The sequence below is a fragment of the Eurosta solidaginis genome, chromosome 1 (assembly GCF_040869045.1).
Source record: "Eurosta solidaginis isolate ZX-2024a chromosome 1, ASM4086904v1, whole genome shotgun sequence".
Lineage (NCBI taxonomy): Eukaryota > Metazoa > Arthropoda > Insecta > Diptera > Tephritidae > Eurosta > Eurosta solidaginis.
Genome location: NC_090319.1, coordinates 296010683 through 296032001, shown reverse-complemented (window position 1 = coordinate 296032001; position 21319 = coordinate 296010683). Strand labels below are relative to the sequence as shown.

Below are 21319 nucleotides of genomic sequence, written 5' to 3'. Positions count from 1 at the left end.
CCATTAGGGTGGGCCAGGGGTGACTCTGGAATGTTTGTACGATATGGGTATTAAACGAAAGGTGTTACTGAGCATTTTAAGAGGGAGTGGGCATTAGGTCTATAGGTGGACGACTTTTCGAGATATCGCCATTAGGGTGGGCCAGGGGTGACTCTAGAATGTGTTTGTACGATATGGATACAAATTAAAGGTATTTGAACTTTTTCATTTTCTTCTACTTAATATGGTAGGTGTCAAACCCATTTTACAAAGTTTTTTCCAAAGTTATATTTTGCGTCAATAAAACAATCTAGTTACAATGTTTCATCCCTTTTTTCGTATTTGGTATAGAATTATGGCATTTTTTTCATTTTTCGTAATTTTCGATATCGATAAAGTGGGCGTGGTTATGGTCGGATTTCGGCCATTTTTTATACCAAGATAAAGTGAGTTCAGATAAGTACGTGGGCTAAGTTAGTAAAGATATATCGGTTTTTGCTCAAGTTATTGTGTTAACGGCCGAGCGGAAGAACAGACGGTGGACTGTGTATAAAAACTGGGCGTGGCTTCCACCGATTTCGCCCATTTTCACAGAGAACAGTTATCGTCATAGAATCTATGCCCCTACCAAATTTGAGAAGGATTGGTAAATTTTTGTTCGACTTATGGCATTAAAAGTATTCTAGACAAACTAGATGAAAATGGGCGGAGCCACGCCCATTTTGAAATTTTCCTTTATTTTTGCATTTTGTTGCATTATATCATTACTGGAGTTGAATTGTGATTTAATTTACTTATATACAGTAAAGATATTAAATTTTTTGTTAAAATTTGAATTTGCTAATTTTTATTTAGCGCATATATAGTAATAGTAGTAACGTTCCTGCCAAATTTCATCACGATATCTTCAACGACTGCCAAATTACAGCTTGCAAAACTTTTAAATTACCTTCTTGTAAAAGTGGGCGGTGCCACGCCCATTGTCCAAAATCTTACTAATTTTCTATTCTGCGTCATAACGTCAACCCATCTACCAAGTTTCATCGCTTTAACCGCCTTTGGCAATGAATTATCGCATTTTTTCGGTTTTTCGAAATTTTCGATATCGAAAAAGTGGGCGTGGTTATAGTCCGATATCGTTCAGTTCAAATAGCGACCTAAGATGAGTACCCAGGAATCTACATACCAAATTTCATCAAGATACCTCAAAATTTACTCAAGTTATCGTGTTAACGGACAGGCGGACGGACGGACGGACATGGCTCAATCAAATTTTTTTTCGATACTGATGATTTTGATATATGGAAGTCTATATCTATCTCGATTCCTTTATACCTGTACAACCAACCGTTATCCAATCAAAGTTAATATACTCTGTGAGCTCTGCTCAACTGAGTATAAAAATGTTAAAACTCTTAACTGAGATCAATTTCTGTCGCATTATACTGTAAACTCGCTGGAAATGAAAAAAATTGATGCCTAATGTTTTCTAAGAGGGACATTTTTAATTGTCTCGCATTTATCAATGCCGTGTAGGTACCTTGTGCACCGGTGATTTTTGAAAAGATAATTAAATGAATACAGTCGGAAAAATAAACACAAATACACTATGGAAATGTATAGAATACTTATGCACATCTCGCCAAAAAAAACCACAAGCGACTACCTCGAAGAAAACATTTATCAAATGGCTACAAGTAACGAATGACGTCTCTTATTATATTTATCCTTCCTCATTGGTAAAACATTTTAATTGTTGAACTCTCTCCTGAAAGAATCGTCTTGGACTCGTTTTAGGCCATCCCTCGCTCTAATTTTGGTTAGCTGGATATCATCTGAATACGTAATATATAGTTTTTGGCACTGTGGGTGATTATATATCCCAAGCACAAAACAAAACTTACTGACCATTGGGACGAAATGCTAGTAGCAATTTTTCTCAGTAACCCTGTACATTCATGTGCACGCTTTTTTGCCCCCGTCACAGCTTATAGCAAACATTTTGTGACAATCGGATTAAAATGGCACTGAAATCGGTATGGCGCCACCACCTGTTTTCAATTTGTAAGTAAACTATGTTTATAGCACGTTTACATACATACACTCACGAACTGCGAATAACCTCCACATACCTACGCTTAGGTTCAAGCAAAAAAAAAGCAGCAATGCTAACAATATGACCATCCGTATTTACAAATAGTAACGATTACATCTCAAGGAATTATTTTTAAGGTTCAAGCGCCCTAGAGAAAACTATGCATTCTTTGATTTTATAGCCATACTCACCTTAGTACATCGAAATTGTTAAAAAGTTTATGATGCAAATGTGTTAAGTTATTGCCCGATAGATCCAAGATTTGTAAGCTATTAACCAAACTGTCGAACGCCATTGGTGATATGTTGGTTAGGCCACAATAGCGCATATAGATTTCACGAATTTTAGCAGGCTTGAAGGCATCTTCCTGCGAAATAAAGAGAATTTGGAAGAGTCGCTGGAGTAAGTGGACTGGTGTTAACCCCAGTCACTTTGACCGCTTAAACAGGGATAAGCAATACAATCTTTTGTATACGGCCAAGGTGGCAAGGCTATTTGTGCGACCAAGCAATGTTACTAATATTGCATGCATTCAGGCGCACACAATTTTTTCAGAATTTTGAGGATCCGTCTTTGTATAGCTCTCCTTCTCCCCTCGAAATTGACTTACCCTTAATGAATGGATTGGATTGCCATCAAAGAATGTCCGATTCACAATATCGAAATTTTTAAATGAATTTGGTGGCAACATATCAATATGATTATATTCCAAATGTAAATTGTCCAAATTCAACTTTGTGGCGGATTTAATATCATACGTCTCATTCCCGCTCAATGACCATATCACATTATGCGATATGTCTAATGTACGTAAACCCTTTAACGGACCAAGCGCATCGTACGGTATCTCAGAGAGTATGTTATCGGTTAGCAAAAGCTTGGTTAAACGTGGCATACCATCAACAAAGACATTAGGATCAATTTCAAAAAGATTGTTGCCACTCAAATCCAATGTTTCCAATATCAATAATCCCGAAAAACTATGCGCCATCAGCATAGATATGCAGTTATCGCGCAGTATTAGCGTCTGTAGTGAATCCTCAAGTCCACGAAAGGAATCGTGTTGCACATGTGTAATATGATTTTGGCCCAAATCGAGATGACGCAGCTTTTGTAGATGGCGAAATGATTTCGATGGTATCTCAACAAGATCATTTTGTGGCAGTATAAGCTCCCATAGTGAGCGTTCTAGCCCCATAAAAGCGTCATCGGGTATTTCAGTCAAATGATTACCAGATATTTTCAGTCGGTACATGCCTGCGGGAGGAAGTATGTGCAAATGAGAAAAAATAACCAAATTTAGATTGTTTACTAACCTGTAGATTGTAAAAAGTAGGGTTCGATTTCGCGTAACCCCGTATTTTCCATGTGTAACATAAAAACCTGTTAGTAAGGTGTAACAAGAAGTGTACTTGAATCTTTATGGAACTTCCCCGCATGGGTAGGGAGAAATAAATGTGTACCTTAAAGTATACTATTTACGGACAGCCTCCGGATTCTGAAAATTGCTCTCGTTAACAGCAATCTTTAAACTATAGTGTTCAGTTAATATAGAGTTAAATGACATCATTATGTTCGGTTAGGTGTGGTGGCAGCTCCGCCGAGCGCTTACAGTCACCAACTTAAAAGAAATATATCGACATCTGGCAAAAGGTGGTCTCAGCCCAGCACTTACTTGGCGGATTCAAACGCCATCTGGTTAGCAACAGAGAGCAAGTGGCTAACGGAATTCCAAAGTTTCTACTAACAGCCACGTCCAGTTAGCACGTGTCTGCTCGGATAAAGAGATCAACATGACTGCTACCAGTGATATCCTTATACCCTGGCACCCGAATAACTTTTTATCAAAAATAAGTTCGACGACACTACCTGTGTGGGCAAGCATTGCATAACAGCCTTCGACATCACGGTGGTAAAGGTAAGTGCTTTGACAGCCGCCTGACTAACTAGAGCGGTGGCTAGTATCTCGTCTGCCACCTCCCCCAAACTCTGCCGTTCTCTCTTGTTACCTCCTGAACAGGTTCACCAGACCCCTGGTCCTTATTAATTCTCCAGCTCATTCCTAACTTGAGGGAATATGGCGATGCATCTTGAAATAGGAGCAGAAGCTGGCACACAGTAGTCTGCCCAGGCAGGTATGAGCTCGAAGCCGTCAGAACGCTCGTGTGCCTGCAAATCACAAGCTTGTATCTCGCAACATTATTCCCGCACGTGATGCAAAAAATTTGCCCACGATGTCAACCTTAACTTATTATTATGACCCCATCGTTGCTGTTATGTTTTGCTTCTGACCATTGTGTTGTGCCGGGCCGGACTGGTATTTCATAGATTGAGCAAATCTAACCCTCATTAGCACAGAGATATTGTGTTGGTTCACTGCTTTCTATGCTGAGGTGCGCTATTTGGTGATGTCAGAAGTTTGCTCATAATGTTTCAAGCCTTGACCAGGAAATTCTCGCGAAGCTCAATTGTCGTAATAGAAAGGCAGCTTACCAGTCAACGCAGTTCATGAGTCACCTGGCAGCATGCGGCAGTTTCGTCTCACTTGTGTGATAGAGGCTCCATATACATATACCCATGGATTATGAAGAAGCTCATTACAAATAGAAAATCTCATATGAGCCATTTCAAGTGGTATTTTATTTAATATTCTTCTACATAATTTTGACGTCAACTTCAGGATATAGTTGAAATTAAGTAGAATCCGGAAGCTTACCGTGTTATAATAATGAAATTAAGACTTTTGGGCTCAAATCTATCTCATCTACATACATACATGATTAATTATATTGTTCATACCTTCGATTCGTTTACCATTTTAGGCAAAGCCGGAAAGGGCACATCTTTACAATGCACTATTCCCAGATCTGTCGATGATTTTGAGCATGTGCAAAGCGCATTTTGTGTGCATGGCGGATAATGAATTTCATCCATTTCGTGCATGTGCATTGAAGCTCTCGCCAGAGACATCCATATCATTATCAATAGCGTTATGATAAGAAAAGCGTAGCCGAATTTAAAAAAGAACTCTAAACCCTGAAAATTTCAAAGAGATAAGTCGCTTAAGTTTGAATATTATTTTCATGATCAGACATCTATATTTATAGGCATTAGGGAGGTTCTAATTTTCCAAAGTGCTCCGATTCCCGATCTTACCACTCAGGGATATTGGAATAGCCATAAAACTTGTAACAGCAAGCTTTTGGGCCAATCAAAAACGTTTTGCGGGTTGCGTAACGAGCTTTAAACCGCAAAATGGGTCGAATTTGCACATTTTCTAGGTTCACCCTAATACATAGCGTGCTACGCCTACCACACCAAAAACCCTAGGTTAACAACATCAAATTTTTAAAAACAAGTTTTTTCAATTAGAAGTGATTTGGCAAGCACTCTGAGTGTATTTCTGCCATGACAAGCTTCTCAGTGAAAACTCCTCTGCTTTGCAATGCCGTTCGCAGTCTGCGGAAAACATGTGGGTCCTATCCCGCCAATTTTTATTAAAAGTTTAAAAAGGAGCACGACGTAAATTGGAATAGAAGCTCGGCCTAATATCTCTTCGGAGGCTATCGCGCATTGCATTTATTTTCTTATATTTAAAACGATCACAGCAGCAGACGAAAGCAGATGGTTCTGCGTGACGAAAGCATAGAAATGTTGTTGTCTCTATTGCGCAAATTATGCAAAACGAAGAAGGAATTGTTAAAATGATGCTTCTGCTTTTTTGCTTCATCCGGCTGTGTTATCAGATGCCGTATTTCCATATAATTCTTACGGAGATGACCCCTTAAGCCCCTGGGCGGTATAGCCTCATCAATCAGATGTCTGTTGGGATGCCCAGGTTTCTGGGTATTTAACAGAAACTGTTTGGTTAGTATTTCATTTCTCTCCCTAATGGAGAGTACTCTCGCCTCATTGTGTAGATATTCTGGGGACATAAGTAGACAGCGCGTAGCGGTTCTGAGGGCAGTATTTTGGCAGGCCCAGGGAGATTGCTGTTTATTTTGCTACATAGCTCTTCGATCTGTGGACCTGGACCTGTTGCCATTATTGTGCAGTCATAGTGACTCCTTCTGGTGGTTAAGGAAGCTTTCATATGAACAAGTTAAACAAAAGTGGTGATAGGACACCACCCTGTGGCACCCCTTGTTTAATTCTTCTTGGTTTGGATGTTACGTTCCTGAATTGCACCGATGCTTGCGGACCAGACAGATAATTGGCGGTCCACCTTTTAAGATTGGGGAAGGGGAGACCCTTCCAGGTCTTGCAGTAACGTGCCGTGGTTGACCGTATGAAAAGCTTTTGACAGGTCTAATTACTGCATGTGGAGTCTTTTAGTGTACGCCACCTAGATGGTTGAGTATCTGCCTTGCCGGAGCGAGGCATTCGCAGAGAACGTTAACCGGCGTTTCATTCTTCAGCTCACAAAAGCGACAGATTTGTGTAACGGATAGGTTTAACTTATAAAGGTGATGTCATATACTAAGTGTTCCGTATAGTACCCAGTGAAAGTTCGTATGTCTGCTCTACTTAAATTATTGAGTGTGACTGATACTCTCATCTTCCACATTTGCCTGAAAAACACTATAGGGTCATTCCATTTCAACACACCCGGTCCGCGCAGGACATCATTTTTGATATCGATGAAATTTTAATATTGTGACGAATATTAGCAGGACTAAGGGATACTATCATCTCTAAGCCGATGCTAAGCAGTGACTTCTATGCACATCCATAAATCAATCATTATGTATCTACATAAACGAATCAATCATTATGTCTACACATATGTACGTACACACAGCGGAGAGGGAAGCACAAACACATGCATATATCTTATTTGAAATGCTCCGAAACTTAGGCAATGATTTGTGCAAGTATCAGTCACATATATGTACACGCGCATATGAGAAGCTATAAACGTAGTTATAGCTGAGTAATTTTATAGCTGATAACTGGAAGATATTGGAGGTTTAGTGAAATAGTTTGCCATATTTTTTGAAAGTGTTGATCTTTCTGCAGCAGTTTCAGCGGCTGATGATCTGGCTGTTTTGTTGAAAGAAATGAGGAAAAAGGCTAAGGTCAAAGTTCAAAGAAATGTTTTTGATGCTAAAGAATTAGCTGAATCTACCGGAGAGAAGATTGAAGTTCCTAGGATTGTGAGGCGTCAAAAAAGTCGAGAAAACTACGAAAACAGCTCAGCACACGAATATTTTCGCAAATTAATATTCATCCCTTTCATCGATCACTTCATGTCTTCAGTGTCTAATAGATTCATCAAGTATAAAAACACATTGCCCATTATTGAAAATGTCATTCCCGATAAATTGGTCAGAAAAGTAGGTGAAAAAGTTTCTGAAACTGTCGAAATAATAATGGATCAGTGGCCAGTACTTACTGGAGCAGTGGTATCTATTTGAGCTTACGATTTCTTCTCGAACACAAGCGAGATTTTCGAGACCCGAGAAATCGAGAACTCGACTTCTCGCGACATTCTCGTGTCTCGAAGTACTCGTAAATCTTGCGAGCTTCTCGACATTCTTACTTAATCGCTGTATGGACAGTATATATACACTTGGTTTTTTTACTTGTGACTCTTTTGTTGAGTATATTGCTTCAATGGCATTTACCTCAAAACATATTTATTATTATCATGGCGCAACGATGCAAGGTGGCAGTATGGGACAGCTGATTATAAACTTTTTTTATTTGAATTGTTACATCAACTTCCGACGCAGTACGATTTTGACATTTGTCCATCGAATTTACAAAAACAAAGTACATCAAACTTTTATTTATGTTTGTAAGTATTTCGCCATGCTGCCACCTTGTATCGTTCCGCCATGATTATTATAAATATAATTTTGTTCGCAATATTTTATTTTTCAACGAGACATCAAGAACACGGCTTCTCGTGAGATTCTCGAATCTCGAAGTACTCGTAAGGCTCGCGAGGATCTCGAATTTCGAATTACTCGTAATACTCGCGATCTTCTCGACTGTCAATTCAGTCGCTGCATTGGCAATATTCTATACATTTCGGGGTTTTTACTTGTGGTTTTGCGGACATTTTGGCTTGTGCTCTAGAAGAAATCGTAAGCCCTATATCAAACAGCCAATAAATCGATTAAGTTTAATGTCGAGAAGTTCTCGAACCTTACGGATAATTCGAGATTCGAGAGTCTCGCGAGGCTTACGAGTAATTCGAGATTAGAGAATCTCGCGATAAGGCGAGACTCGCGAGAAATCTATTCTCGAACATGTTCCAGAAATCGTAAGCTCTAGTATCTATGGTGAAAAATAAAGTCCTACTATGGAGACTACGTTGGGTTGGAGCAGAAAATCGCCCAAAGACATTCATCGACGCATTAAATCTTTGTAATGAAGAATTTTTTCCACAAGTTTTGAAGTTTTTGAAGATTGGAGCCACGTTACCTGTAAAAATTGCCAGCAGTGAACGAAGTTTTTTAAACTGAGGCGTTTGAAAAATTGGATAAGCAATTCAACCGGAGAAGATAGGCTGAACAGACTTGCCCTATTAAGTATCAATAGAAATATTGATATCACAGTGGGAGAAGTCATTGGCCGATTCGCTCAAAAACAGAAGAAAATCAATTTGTAATTTTGCTTTTTACTATTAATTATTACAACATTTCCAATAAATGGATCACTGAATAAATACAATACTATTTCCTTCCAATAACATTATTCCATACAATAAGTACTTATCATCACTTAACAAAATTTTGATTTTAAACTTTGTGAACGCACTCCCCCTCCCTCCTCCCACCACCCTCCGAAATTACGTCACTGTTACGCGCAGAAATATATGTACATTAATGTGAGATGTATGGTCTGCGGTGTACACTCTTCACCTCTCTTGTGGCTTTATGATCCCTGTCGAAACACAAGCACGTGATGAGAAGGTGCTATTCTGTTTGGCCATATTGCCTGCGTTCAAGATAGCACAAAGATTTAGTAGGCCTATTAGCAATTTTTAACGCCATTTGCTTGCCCATTAGGCATGCACGTATAATGTACACTGATCGTTTTCAGCTTGGTCGGTAAGCAAACTTCTGGTAGCACTATGAACTCATTCAGTCAATGTGAGGTCCTCGCGTAGCGGTCTGTTCGACCTAATCTAACTTGGTGGTCGCTTGATGGATATCGATACACTCCGAAAACTAGCACTATTAAGGTTTTTAACTGTCTTTACTTTTACTCTCTCCTCCGCACTATGTTGTCGTTGAACAACTTACTGTCTAGAAAAACTCATACATATATATATTTTATCATAGCTTAGATCTAGTTCAATTAAGGAAGGATCCACTTTCTCCTCGTTGGTGGTTAGCCGGACGGCAGATGTCATTTATGTATGTATATACTAAAGCGCCCAATACCTCTCAAAGCTAATTGATGAAAGGCACTTCCGGGTTTTCGTCAAACTGCCTCAGCGTTTTGTTGATACCAAACGTCCACAGTATATCCCCATGCAATCAGATCGACCAGGTTGTGACAGACGGACGGCATGCCTCCCGTGTTTTAGATGTGCGCATGATCCGAGGACCGAACATCGACAAGGACCATTATCTCTATCCAAAATACGCGCCCGCCTCTGCGTGGATAAAACCACGGAACAAAGAACTCAAGGAAAGCTAGGCGCCGAAAGGCTGCAATCACAACAGCCTGCAAATGATTTCCCTTTCTGGTAGCATAAGTGAACCTGACGGAATTCAGGAGCAGTGGGAGCATATCTCTAAAGTACTTCGTACTGCCGCCGAAGAAACAATTGGTTACCGGCAACCACGGAAAACCAACTGCTACGATGTAGAATGACGCGTTGCAACCCAAAGAAAACGACGCTGCCCCGAGCTGAAAAAGGAAGCGAGACGCCTTTTCAGTAAAAAAAATTTAGAGGCAGAAAGGCGTGAGTGCGAGGAGCCCGCAAATTTTAACAAAAACTTCGGCGATAGACGTAAGGTTTTAAGTCGGGGACAAATTCCTATAATATCTAACAATAACGGCGACCTTGTAACCGATATGTAGAGAGTATTTTGATTATGGAGAGAACACTTTTGTGCTCTCTTAAATGGAGACAGCCGCGGGCCACTGTATTGTGGGAGGATTAAAGCCCAACGTGAATCGCCTGATTGGACCTTATCAGTGGATCTTCAGACCTGGTAAATATACCATCTACCATATTTTCAGCCTGCGCCAAACCTTGAAAAAACCCAGCGAAAAAAGAATTGACCCGCACAACCTCATCATCGATTTTAAAGCCGTCTTAGACAGGAGCTTCCTTTATGCCGCTATATCTGAATTTGGTTTCCCAGCAAAACTTATACGGGTTGTAACGAAGCTTTTTCGTGCCCCGTTGCTTCTTTGATATTTGCTGGGGTATACTCGCCGTGCCCAGGGTTCGTTTACAATAAATTTGTATTACAGGGGCACCTTGCAAATCGATTTCATATGAAATTCACTTTATTGCTTTAACTCTATATACTACAACTGTTAAAATATAATAAAAGAAAGATTTGTGTATATTCTTCACTTCGCTTTATGCTTGCTCCGTGGTTGGTGGTGGGCTAACGGTCCTCGCGTCCCGTTAGGATCGTTCCGTTAGGACGCCCTGCTGGGTATGTGTAAATGTATCTCAGTGACGCCGTGCGTCGGCGTGTTTCTCTTACGGTTAGCGACTTCGTATCTCTGCTGCGGCCAACGTCGTATGTTAGTGTTGCGCTGCTGTGACCAGCGTCGTATGTTAACGTATCTCTACTGCGGCCAACGTCGTATGTTAGCGTTGCGCTGCTGCGACCAGTGTCGTATGCTCGTATAATTCTGCTGCGGTGCTCTGTCGCGCCTTACGTCGGCGTCTACTTGTATTGCTGAGGCGATGCTCTGTCGCCGTGTTCCGTTAGACGGGTCCCGTTAGTATGTGGCGTCGGTGCCTTGACGCGCCTTACGTCGGCGTCTCTCTCTTCTGCGGTGCTCTGTCGCGCCTTACGTCGTTGCCGCTCTGTTGCGGCCTCTGCCGGCGTACTTCTACTGATGGAGGTGATCGGGTGACGCCTGTCGCGGTTGCGCGTTACTGTGGCGGGGCCTTTGGTCTTTGGAGGGTGATGCGTAGAGAAGGTCAACCGCAATCACCATTCCACGACTCGCTCTTATGAAGTGGATTCCTATTGCATAGAGTAGGTCAACTGCAATAGGGATATACTTCGCTAGTAGCTCTGGTCACGACCACAGCTCCGTGCTGACTTGAAGCGTTTACTTGTATTACTCTGCTGGTGTACCTCAACTGACGGAGGTGAGCGGGTGTCACCTGTCGCGGTTGCGCATTAATGTGGCGTGGCCTTTGGTCGCCGGGAGGTGATGCGTAGAGAAGGTCAACCGCAATCACCATTCCACGACTCGCTCCTATGAAGTGGATTCCTATTGCATAGAGTAGGTCAACTGCGATAGGGATCTACTTCGCTAGTAGCTCTGGTCACGACCACAGCTCCGTGCTGACTTGTATTGCTGAAGCGTTTATTTGTATTACTCTGCTGCGCCTTGCGTCGGCGTCTATTTGTATTGCTGGTTGTTGGGTGATTCTCTGCCACGTCCTGCGTCGGCGTCTACTCGCGTGTGCTGGGCGATACTCTGTCGCGCCTTGTATTGCCTTGTTTGGCATTGCTGGCTCAAATGGTTGCATTGGTATGGTTGCTCTTCGATGTTGCGAACGCTCGTTGCGTTGCTGAAACTTGTTGGTTGGTCTGTTGCTATAGCCTTTTGTGACTGGCTGTTGTGTCAATGCTGTGTTGAACTTGTTGGTTGGTCTGTTGCTATAGCCTTTTGTGACTGGCTGTTGAGTTATTGTTGTATCGAATATTATGTATGCTGTATTGGACTTGTTGGTTGGTCTGTTGCTATAGCCTTTTGTGGCCACTTGTTGTGTTAATGTCGTGTCAAATATGTTGTGGGGTCGTTTTGTGTGGGCCAAATTAATGGGGATTTATTTTGTCCTCACAGGGTGTGCAAAATTAAGTTGGCCAGCACCATCAGCTCAGTCAGAATTGGGAAAAGCCTCCCCGAGCCGTTCAAAACTAAACGAAGTTTCAGACAGGGTGACACTATCGTGCGATTTCTTTAACTTGATGTTGGGGAAAATTATACTAGCAGCAGAACTTGACCGCTCTGGAAACTCTATAAGAGCGTGAAATTACTGGCGTACATTGACATCATCGGCCTGAACTCCCACATTGTACGCTCTGCTTACTCAAAACTGTAAAAGAAGCCGAAAAGATAGGTTTGATGGTGAATGAGGATAAAACGACGTAGCTGCTATCAAAGGGCAAAGAGTCAACGCATTTGCACCTCGGCAACCGCGGTAATGTTGGCAGCCATAATTCGAAGTAGTAAAAGACTTCGTTTATTTGGGAACCATCATTAACACAAATAACACTCTTACCCATAAATGCTACCTTGGACTAGGTAGGCAACTGAAAAGTAAAGTCCTCTCTCGGCGAATGAAAATCATGCTCTACAAGTCAGCGGAAAGATGACGCTCCGGCTAAGAAAGTATTTTTACCAGAACCCCCCTTTGGATGCAGAGGGAGAGGAAGGCCGCCACTCCGCTGAAAGGGACACATTGAAAAGGATTTAAATTCCCTTGGTGTGACCAATTGACGCCAGTTAGCAGAGCGAGGAAGTGACTGACACGCTTTGTTGGACGGACATAACTGTTTGAACAGTTAAACGCCAATTAAGAAAGTATGTGATTAAATAAACGTCCGTAGAAGCGGTATTTACTAAGTTCAAGTACCGGGCAAAGCAACATCAAAAATTTAGAACAAAATTATTCTATTTGAAAGAAGAATTATATTTAAGAAGCACGCCAAGTGTATTTCTGCCCATGGAAAACGCCTGAGTGAAAATTCATCTGCCTTGCAGCTGCCGCTCGGAGTCGCCTTAAACATGTAATTTGTAGGAAAAATTTAAAAGGGACGCGACACAAATTGGAATATGAGCTCCGCCTATTTTTTAATTAAAAAAATTTTTTTTCACTTGTATATTTTTTCCTTTTTTATACTCAGTTGAGCAGAGCTCACAGAGTATATTAACTTTGATTGCATAACGGTTGGTTGTACAGGTATAAAGGAATCGAGATAGATATAGACTTCCATATATCAAAATCATCAGTATCGAAAAAAAATTCGATTGAGCCATGTCCGTCCGTCCGTCCGTCCGTCCGTCCATCCGTCCGTCCGTCCATCCGTCCGTCCGTCCATCCGTCCGTCTGTCCGTTAACACGATAACTTGAGTAAATTTTGAGGTATCTTGATGAAATTTGGTACGTAGGTTTCTGGGCACTCATCTCAGATCGCTATTTAAAATGAACGATATCGGACAATAACCACGCCCACTTTTTCGATATCGAAAATTTCGAAAAATCGAAAAAGTGCGATAATTCATTACCAAATATGTATTAAGCGATGAGACTTGGTAGGTGAGTTGAGCTTATGACGCAGAATAGAAAACTAGTAAAATTTTGGACAATGGGCGTGGCACCGCCCACTTTTAAATGAAGGTAATTTAGAAGTTTTGCAAGCTGTAATTTGGCAGTCGTTGAAGATATCATGATGAAATTTGGCAGGAACGTTACTCTTATTACTTTATGTCTGCTTAATAAAAATTAGCAAAATCGGAGAACGACCACGCCCACACAGTCGACCGTCTGTCCTTCCGCTCGGCCGTTAACACGATAACTTGAGCAAAAATCGATATATCTTTACTAAACTCAGTTCAGGTACTTACCTGAACTCACTTTGTATTGGTGTATAAAATGGCCGAAATTCGACTATGACGACGCCCACTTTTTCGATATCGAGAATTACGAAAAAAGAAAAAAATGCCATAATTATATACCAAATACGAAAAAAGGAATGAAACATGGTAATTGTATTGGTCTATTGACGCAAAATATAACTTTGGAAAAAAACTTGGTAAAATGGGTGTGACACCTACCATATTAAGTAGAAGAAAATGAAAAAGTTTTGCAGGGCGAAATCAAAAGCCCTTGGAATCTTGGAAGGAATACTGTACGTATTATATAAATGAATTATATATGAATATAGTAAATATATAAATGAATTAGCGGTACCCGACAGATGATGTTCTGGCTAACCCTGGTCCACATTTTGGTAGATATCTCGAAAACGCCTTCACATATACAACTAAGGGCCACGCCCTTTTAGAACCTTTAATTTGATACCCATATCGCACAAACACATTCTAGAGTCACCCCTGGTCCACGTTTATGGCGATATCTCGAAAAGGCGTCCACATATAGAGCTAACGCCCACTCCTTTTTAAAATACTCATTAACACCTTTCATTTGATACCCATATCGTACAAAAAAATTCTACAGTCACCCCTGGCCCACCTTTATGGCGATATCTCGAAAAGGCATCCACCTATAGAACTAAGGCCCACTCCCTTTTAAAATACTCATTAACACCTTTCATTTGATACCCATATCGTACAAACAAATTCTAGAGTCACCCCTGGTCCACCTTCATGTCGATATCTCGAAAAGGCGTTCACCTATAGAACTAAGGCCCACGCCTTTTTAAAATACTCATTAACACCTTTCATTTGATACCCATATCGTACAAAAAAATTCTAGGGTCACCCCTGGTCCACCTTTATGTCGATATCTCGAAAAGGGGTCCACCTATAGAACTAAGGCCCACGCCCTTTTAAAATACTCATTAACGCCTTTCATTTGATACCCATATCGTACAAAAAAATTCTAGAGTCACCCCTGGTCCACCTTTATGGCGATATCTCGAAAAGGCGTCCACCTATAGAACCAAGGCCCACACCCTTTTAAAATACTCATTAACACCTTTCATTTGATACCCATATCGTACACAAAAATTCTAGAGTCACCCCTGGCCCACCTTTATGGCGATATCTCGAAAGGGCATCCACCTATAGAACTAAGGCCCACTCCCTTTTAAAATACTCATTAACACCTTTCATTTGATACCCATATCGTACAAACAAATTCTAGAGTCACCCCTGGTCTACCTTTATGGAGATATCTCGAAAAGACGTCCACCTATAGAACTAAGACCCACGCCCTTTTAAAATACGCATTAACACCTTTCATTTTATACCCATATCGTACAAACAAATTCTAGTGTCACCCCTGGTCCACCTTTATGGCGATATCTCGAAAAGGCGTCCACCTATGGAACTAAGGCCCACACCCTTTTAAAATACTCATTAGCACCTTTCATTTGATACCCATATTGTACAAACGAATTCTAGAGTCACCCCTGGTCCACGTTTATGGCGATATCCCGAAAAGGCGTCCACCCATAGAACAAAGGCCCACTCCCTTTTAAAACACTTATTACACTTTTCGTTTGACACCCATATTGTACAAACGCATTCTAGAGTCAACCCAGGTCCACTTTTATAGCGGTATTCCGAAATGCGTCCACCTATAGAACTTAGGCCCACTCCCTTTTAAAATACTCATTAACACCTTTCATTTGATACCCATATAGTACAAACAAATTCTAGAGTCTCCCCTGGTTCACGTTTATGGCGATATCTCGAAAAGGCGTCCACATATAGAACTAAGGCCCACGCCCTCTTAAAATACTCATTAACACCTTTCATTTGATACTCATATCGTACAAACAAATTCTAGAGTCACCCCTGGTCCATCTTTATGGCGATATCTCGAAAAGGCGTACATCTATAGAACTTAGGCCCACGCTCTTTTAAAATACTCATTAATACTTTTATTTGATACCCATATCGTACAAAATAAATTCTAGAGTCACCCCTGGTCCACCTTTATGGCGATATCTCGAAAAGACGTCCACATATAGAACTTAGGCCCACTCCCTTTTAAAATTATCATTAACACATTTCATTTGATACCCATATCGTACAAACAAATTCTCGAGTCAGGCCTGGTCCACCTTTATGGCGATATCCCTAAATGGCGTCCATCTATAGATCTACGGCCCACTTCCTCTTAAAATACTCTTTAATACCTTCCATTTGATACACATGTCATACAAACACATTCCAGGGTTACCCTAGGTTCCTTTTACAACATGGTGATTTCCCTTACTTTGTCTCCACAGCTCTCAACTGATTATGTAATGTTCGGCTACACCCGAACTTAGCCTTCCTTACTTGTTTTAATAAGTATCTAAGAGTTTTAAAAAGATATATAAATTAAATAAAATTAAAAAAAAAAAATTATAAAAACTAAAATTTATTTTCTATAATTACATATATATGCATGTAATTCATAAGCTCTCCTTATCGCCGTATGTGATGTGCTTAAAGGGCCAATTAATGGTGACTTATCCATAACCAGATGAAACAGCTGACCGTACCAACCTCATGGAAATCAGTGTAATCGATTAATGGTGCCATACCATAACGCTAAAGCCATAACCATATTATAGCCAACCAATTGGTTTTTGCTTTTTAGCCGTATACATAACCTAAAAATATTTGAGTTGGTGAATTTATTAAGTTGTTGTATATTTTATTTATTGTTTTGGATACGTTTTGACTAAGAGACTTATTGTTTATGGAATATGTTTGTAATTGTTTGCGTTTTCCTCATTTTTATGAAAATTTCAGCTGTTGGCGGTTATGGTACCATTAATCGATCACAATGGAGATGGTTATGGATATGGGTATGGTTACGACTATGGCGTTAGGGTTAAGGAAGTTTAACTGGCCCTTAAATCAAATTGTATATTGAAAACCATGGAAACAACTCAAATCTTAAAATGTTCAAGGATACGATACTGTTGTGAATTGCTCATTAGTGAATATTAATCTAGCACTATAGAAACCCAGTGGTCAAAAATTAGCCTAATCCAACACTAAAAAATAATTATTTTTATGGTTACTTCATTTCAAAGTCCTTGACTTTAACCAATTCAACAGCTATTTCTTGATGATTTAATATATTTTTTTTAAGTTTCCACTGCTCCCTTAAATGTGCTTCACTATTTTTAATACGCACAGAACCCAACAGCATGCGATGTGAATTATCCTTGCAAAACAAAAAAGCTCAAACTTTTTTCAGATATATGAACAAACTATTTATTCACTTAGTTTACCACAAAAGTTTAAACAAAAAATTATGAAAGTTTTTATAATTTTTGTATATTCTTTGCTCTTTTTGTATAGGCTTTGAGGACCTTAAAATTTTGTGCAGATTTTTTATTTTTTATTTTTTTTCTGTATCCGTACGGTTTTGCTTATTAGTGTACTTATAAACACTAATACATATGGGGTATTCCATCCTATTTCGACCAATTTTGAACCCGACCCCTTTAGAATTGGCTGAAAGTTTTTCTTCTTTTTCTAGCTTACGAAAGACGTTTTTCAGAATTTTTTCAAATTTTTTCATCCAAAAAAAAAGTTATGAATTTTTAAAAAAAACACTGTTTTTGTTTTCAAGATGCTATAACTTTTTCAAAAATTGACCGTTTGGGATCTTTTTTTTTTTAATTTGTTTTTAAATGTACTTTTAGGAAAAAACACAAAAAAAATGTTAAAGTTTTTTTTTTGTAATTTTTCAGTTTTTCGAATTTCGACTTTTTTTTTCTCATAAAAAACTTCAATCAATTCTCCAATCATCCCCACTAATCCCGGAGTGGGCCGATATTTTTTTTTTATTTAATTGAAAAAAGAAAAAACTTTAAATTTTGTTTGTATTTTTTCCGAAAAGTACATTTAAAAACATATTTAAAAAAAAAAATAAAAAACTTCAATCAATTCTGCAATCATCCCCACTAATCCCGGAGTGGGCCAATATTAATTGAAAAAAAAACTTTCAATTTTTTTTTTTTGTATTTTTTCCGAAAAGTACATTTAAAAACATAAAAAAATTATCCCAAACGGTGAATTTTTGAAAAATTTATAGCATTTTGAAAAAAACACCGTTTTCCAACTCAAAATAAGTTTTAAATATTATGAAAAAAAGGGCGAAATTCGAAAAAACTCGAAAACCTGAAAAATTACAAAAAAAAAATTTTAAAAATTTTTTTGAATTTTTTCCGAAAAGTACATTTAAAAACAAATTTAAAAAAAAAAAAGATCCCAAACGGTCAATTTTTGAAAAAGTTATAGCATTTTGAAAACAAAAACGGTGTTTTTTTTTTAAATTCATAACTTTTTTTGACTTGGATGAAAAAATTTGAAAAAATTCTGAAAAACGTCTTTCGTAAGCTGGAAAAAGAAGAAAAACTTTCAGCCAATTCTAAAGGGGTCGGGTTCAAAATTGGTCGAAATGGGATGGAATACCCCATATACTTCAATCATCCTTAATATGCAGAAAAAGGCGTTGAAGCCATACTAGTGCCATTTTTTTTTTTGCATTTGCATACAAATATTTTTAAATTCTGCGTTTTGAAATTCGATACTACGTTGTTAGTTTTGTATGGCTTTAAAAATGTTTTTTTTTTATTGGTACACAGGATTTTATGTTTAGAAAATAAGCAAAACTTGTAATTTTTTGTGATATCCTTTTTACGCACACACACACACATCTATACGCACCATTTTACAAATATTTTATTTTAAATTGCAACGTTGAACAGCATTCGTAGTTTCTATCTTTAGTATCGATATTCGCCTCAAGCCTTAAAAATGCTTCACCACCTTTAAGTGTTTTTATTCTCTCAAAGGATAACACAACACTTTCTTCCGGTTTACTATTAATATTTTTTTAAATTAATGTTGCTATGCTGATTGTAACGTCGTGTTCCTTAACTTTTTTTTTGTCTTGTCTCTCCTTCGTATCGTATTTACTATACTTCCGTTATTGAAACAGGACACGTAAGGATTTTTTTCTTATTCACTGCTACTTTTAAATTTGCACTTTTAAATTTATTTTTTGTTTCTGCGGCTTTTGTGCTGAAACACGTCCGAATCTCAGCACTTCAACTATCGTTCTGGGACGTGGCGAATCTGCAACACACCTGAAATAGTAAGTTGAAACAAAAAAGCTGCTTAACCTATACACTAATTGGATTGTACCATAATATTGTAGCATATTTTTTTAGTATTTTATATTCTCATTCTAATGGGTATTCTCGACCAGTTGCAGTTCGATATGCAGCGCGTCACATGTGTTTGCGTCGAGCTTTTTGTATGTAGATATCTGGAAGCCTCAATTGAAATGCGAGAGCTTACAACCCTATCATGTTTTTAGCACTCTCACTTTTATTATATTATTCACTTTAATGTTTACAAATAAGCGTTCAAAACAAAGATGGTTATTGTGAGTCTCGCCCTGTTTTTTACGGATGTCTTGAATTGCGAAATTGGTTGTGCATCCATCATTAACTACAATTAGCGTTATTTCGCCGAAGCCGTGAAGAAGACTAAAGTCTTAAATAACGTCAGCCACGGCGACATATCCCTGCCGGTGCGGAAATATTTCCCAACTTGCGTGATCACCTTGTATATGAGTAATAATGCACCCCTTTTGGCAGCCAGAAAAAACTAAAAACCAAAGAGTCCTATTGAATCGTTATTGTGACACGCGGAGGAGAGGCGCATATTTAGAAGGAAAGCAGGTGAGACAGAGCGGCATGAGTGCGATGAGTTTGAGATGCTAGCTGATAGGAATAATCGTATAAAAATTATACGAAAACATCCCGCGGATGACTGGAGGTGGCAGATAATTTGCGGTCCACCTTTTAAGACATGGAGGAAGGGTACACCCTTCCAGGTCTTGCAGTAACGTGCCATGGTTGACCGTACCAAAAGCTTTTGATAGGTCTCGCGCTACGAGTACTGTTCTATGGTGAGGGTTTTGATTTAAACCGCAATTTATCTGGGTGCTGATGGCATTTAGCGCGGTGGTGGTGCTATGGAGTTTTCTGAAGCCATGCTGATGGCAGGCTAGCTGCAAATTTGCTTTGAAGAAGGAGCGCAAGATGGCTTCAAGCGTCTTTGCTACTGGCGATAGGAAAGATATCGGGCGATATGACTCTCCTATGTTAGCTGGTTTCCCAGGCTTTAGTAGCGGGACCACCTTGGCCATTTTCCATTTTTCGGGTATGACAAAGGTGGAAAGAGACAGGTTGAAGACATATGCTAGATATTTGAAACCCTCGTTCCCTAAGCTTTTTAACATCGGCATGGCTATGCCGTCTGGTCCCACTGCTTTGGATGTTTAGCATGACCGATGGCATCCTCAACCTCTTTGGCGGTGATGGTAATTGATACCGCGCTGAACTTATGTTTAAAAGCGTGTCTGTTGGCCCTCCGTCTATTTTTGTCGACCGTAGAATGCATTATATATTGTCGGCAGAAAGCGCTCGCGCATTTTTTCGCAACCGACAGCACTTTGTCGCCGAAGGCGATGGAAACTTTGTCATTGTGCCTAGACGGATTCGATAGGGACTTTACAGTGGACCAAAGTTTACCTACACCGGCAGAGAGGTTACAACCGCTTAGGTTCTCCTCCCATTTCGCCAGCTTGTGTTCATCAACAAGAAATCTGATGCGTTGGTTTATATCCCTTATTTGGAGGTCGCCGGGATCGAGCTGTCTTATAAGATCACGTTCTCTCGCTAAACTTGCGGCCTCTGCCGGGAAGTGGGACGAAATTTGGGAATTCTACCGGCGGTAATGAAACGAGCCGAGGCGGATTCAATGACTTTGCGGAAAGCACGCTCCCCTTGGCGGGCATCAGTTAGGATAGGGAGGGCAGCAAAGCGGTTGTCTGTAAAAAATTTGTATTCGTCGCACTTTCGTTTTTTAAAGTCAATGAAAGTGCGTTTTTCTGCGACGATGAAGTCGGCGGAACGCTCGAGCGAAATAAGTATAGGCAGGTGGTCGGATGCCAACGTTACCATCGGCTGCCAGTTGACGCAGTTTACGAGTTCTGCGCTTATGATTGAAATATCCGGCGAACTGTGACAGCTTCTTACCATACGTGTGGGGGCATTTCCGTTTATTGTGCAGAACGTCGTTTCTTCTATTTGATCCGCTAACATCTCACCCCTACTGCCACCCGCAAGTTTGAATGCCATAGATCGTGATGGCCATTGAAATCGCCTAAGATAATGCGATTGTTTCCAGTGAGTACGGCGCTGATATCAGGGCGATATCTACTGGGGAAACAGTTGACAGGAGGGATGTAAATGTGGATGATTTCTAGGTTTGCATCGCCCGACCGGACAGATAATCCTTGACGTTCTA

General features: G+C 39.8%; 1 protein-coding gene across 5 annotated transcripts in view; it reads right to left on the bottom strand.

Annotated features, from left to right (window-relative positions):
- chp (chaoptin) overlaps positions 1-19042 on the bottom strand; it is a 52088-nt gene extending 33046 nt beyond the window's left edge. For all 5 annotated transcript variants that reach the window (XR_010948968.1, XM_067761146.1, XM_067761148.1 and 2 more), the window contains exons 1-5: positions 18665-19042; positions 4874-5110; positions 3391-3457; positions 2685-3331; positions 2266-2441 (exon numbers count right to left, since the gene is read on the bottom strand). Coding sequence is in view for 4 of the 5 variants with exons in the window: in XM_067761146.1 (XP_067617247.1) it covers positions 2266-2441; positions 2685-3331; positions 3391-3457; positions 4874-5110; positions 18665-18667 (1130 nt within the window). In the remaining variant the exon portion in view is untranslated. The remainder of the gene's footprint in view (positions 1-2265; positions 2442-2684; positions 3332-3390; positions 3458-4873; positions 5111-18664) is intronic.
- Between the last annotated feature and the right edge of the window lie 2277 nt (positions 19043-21319).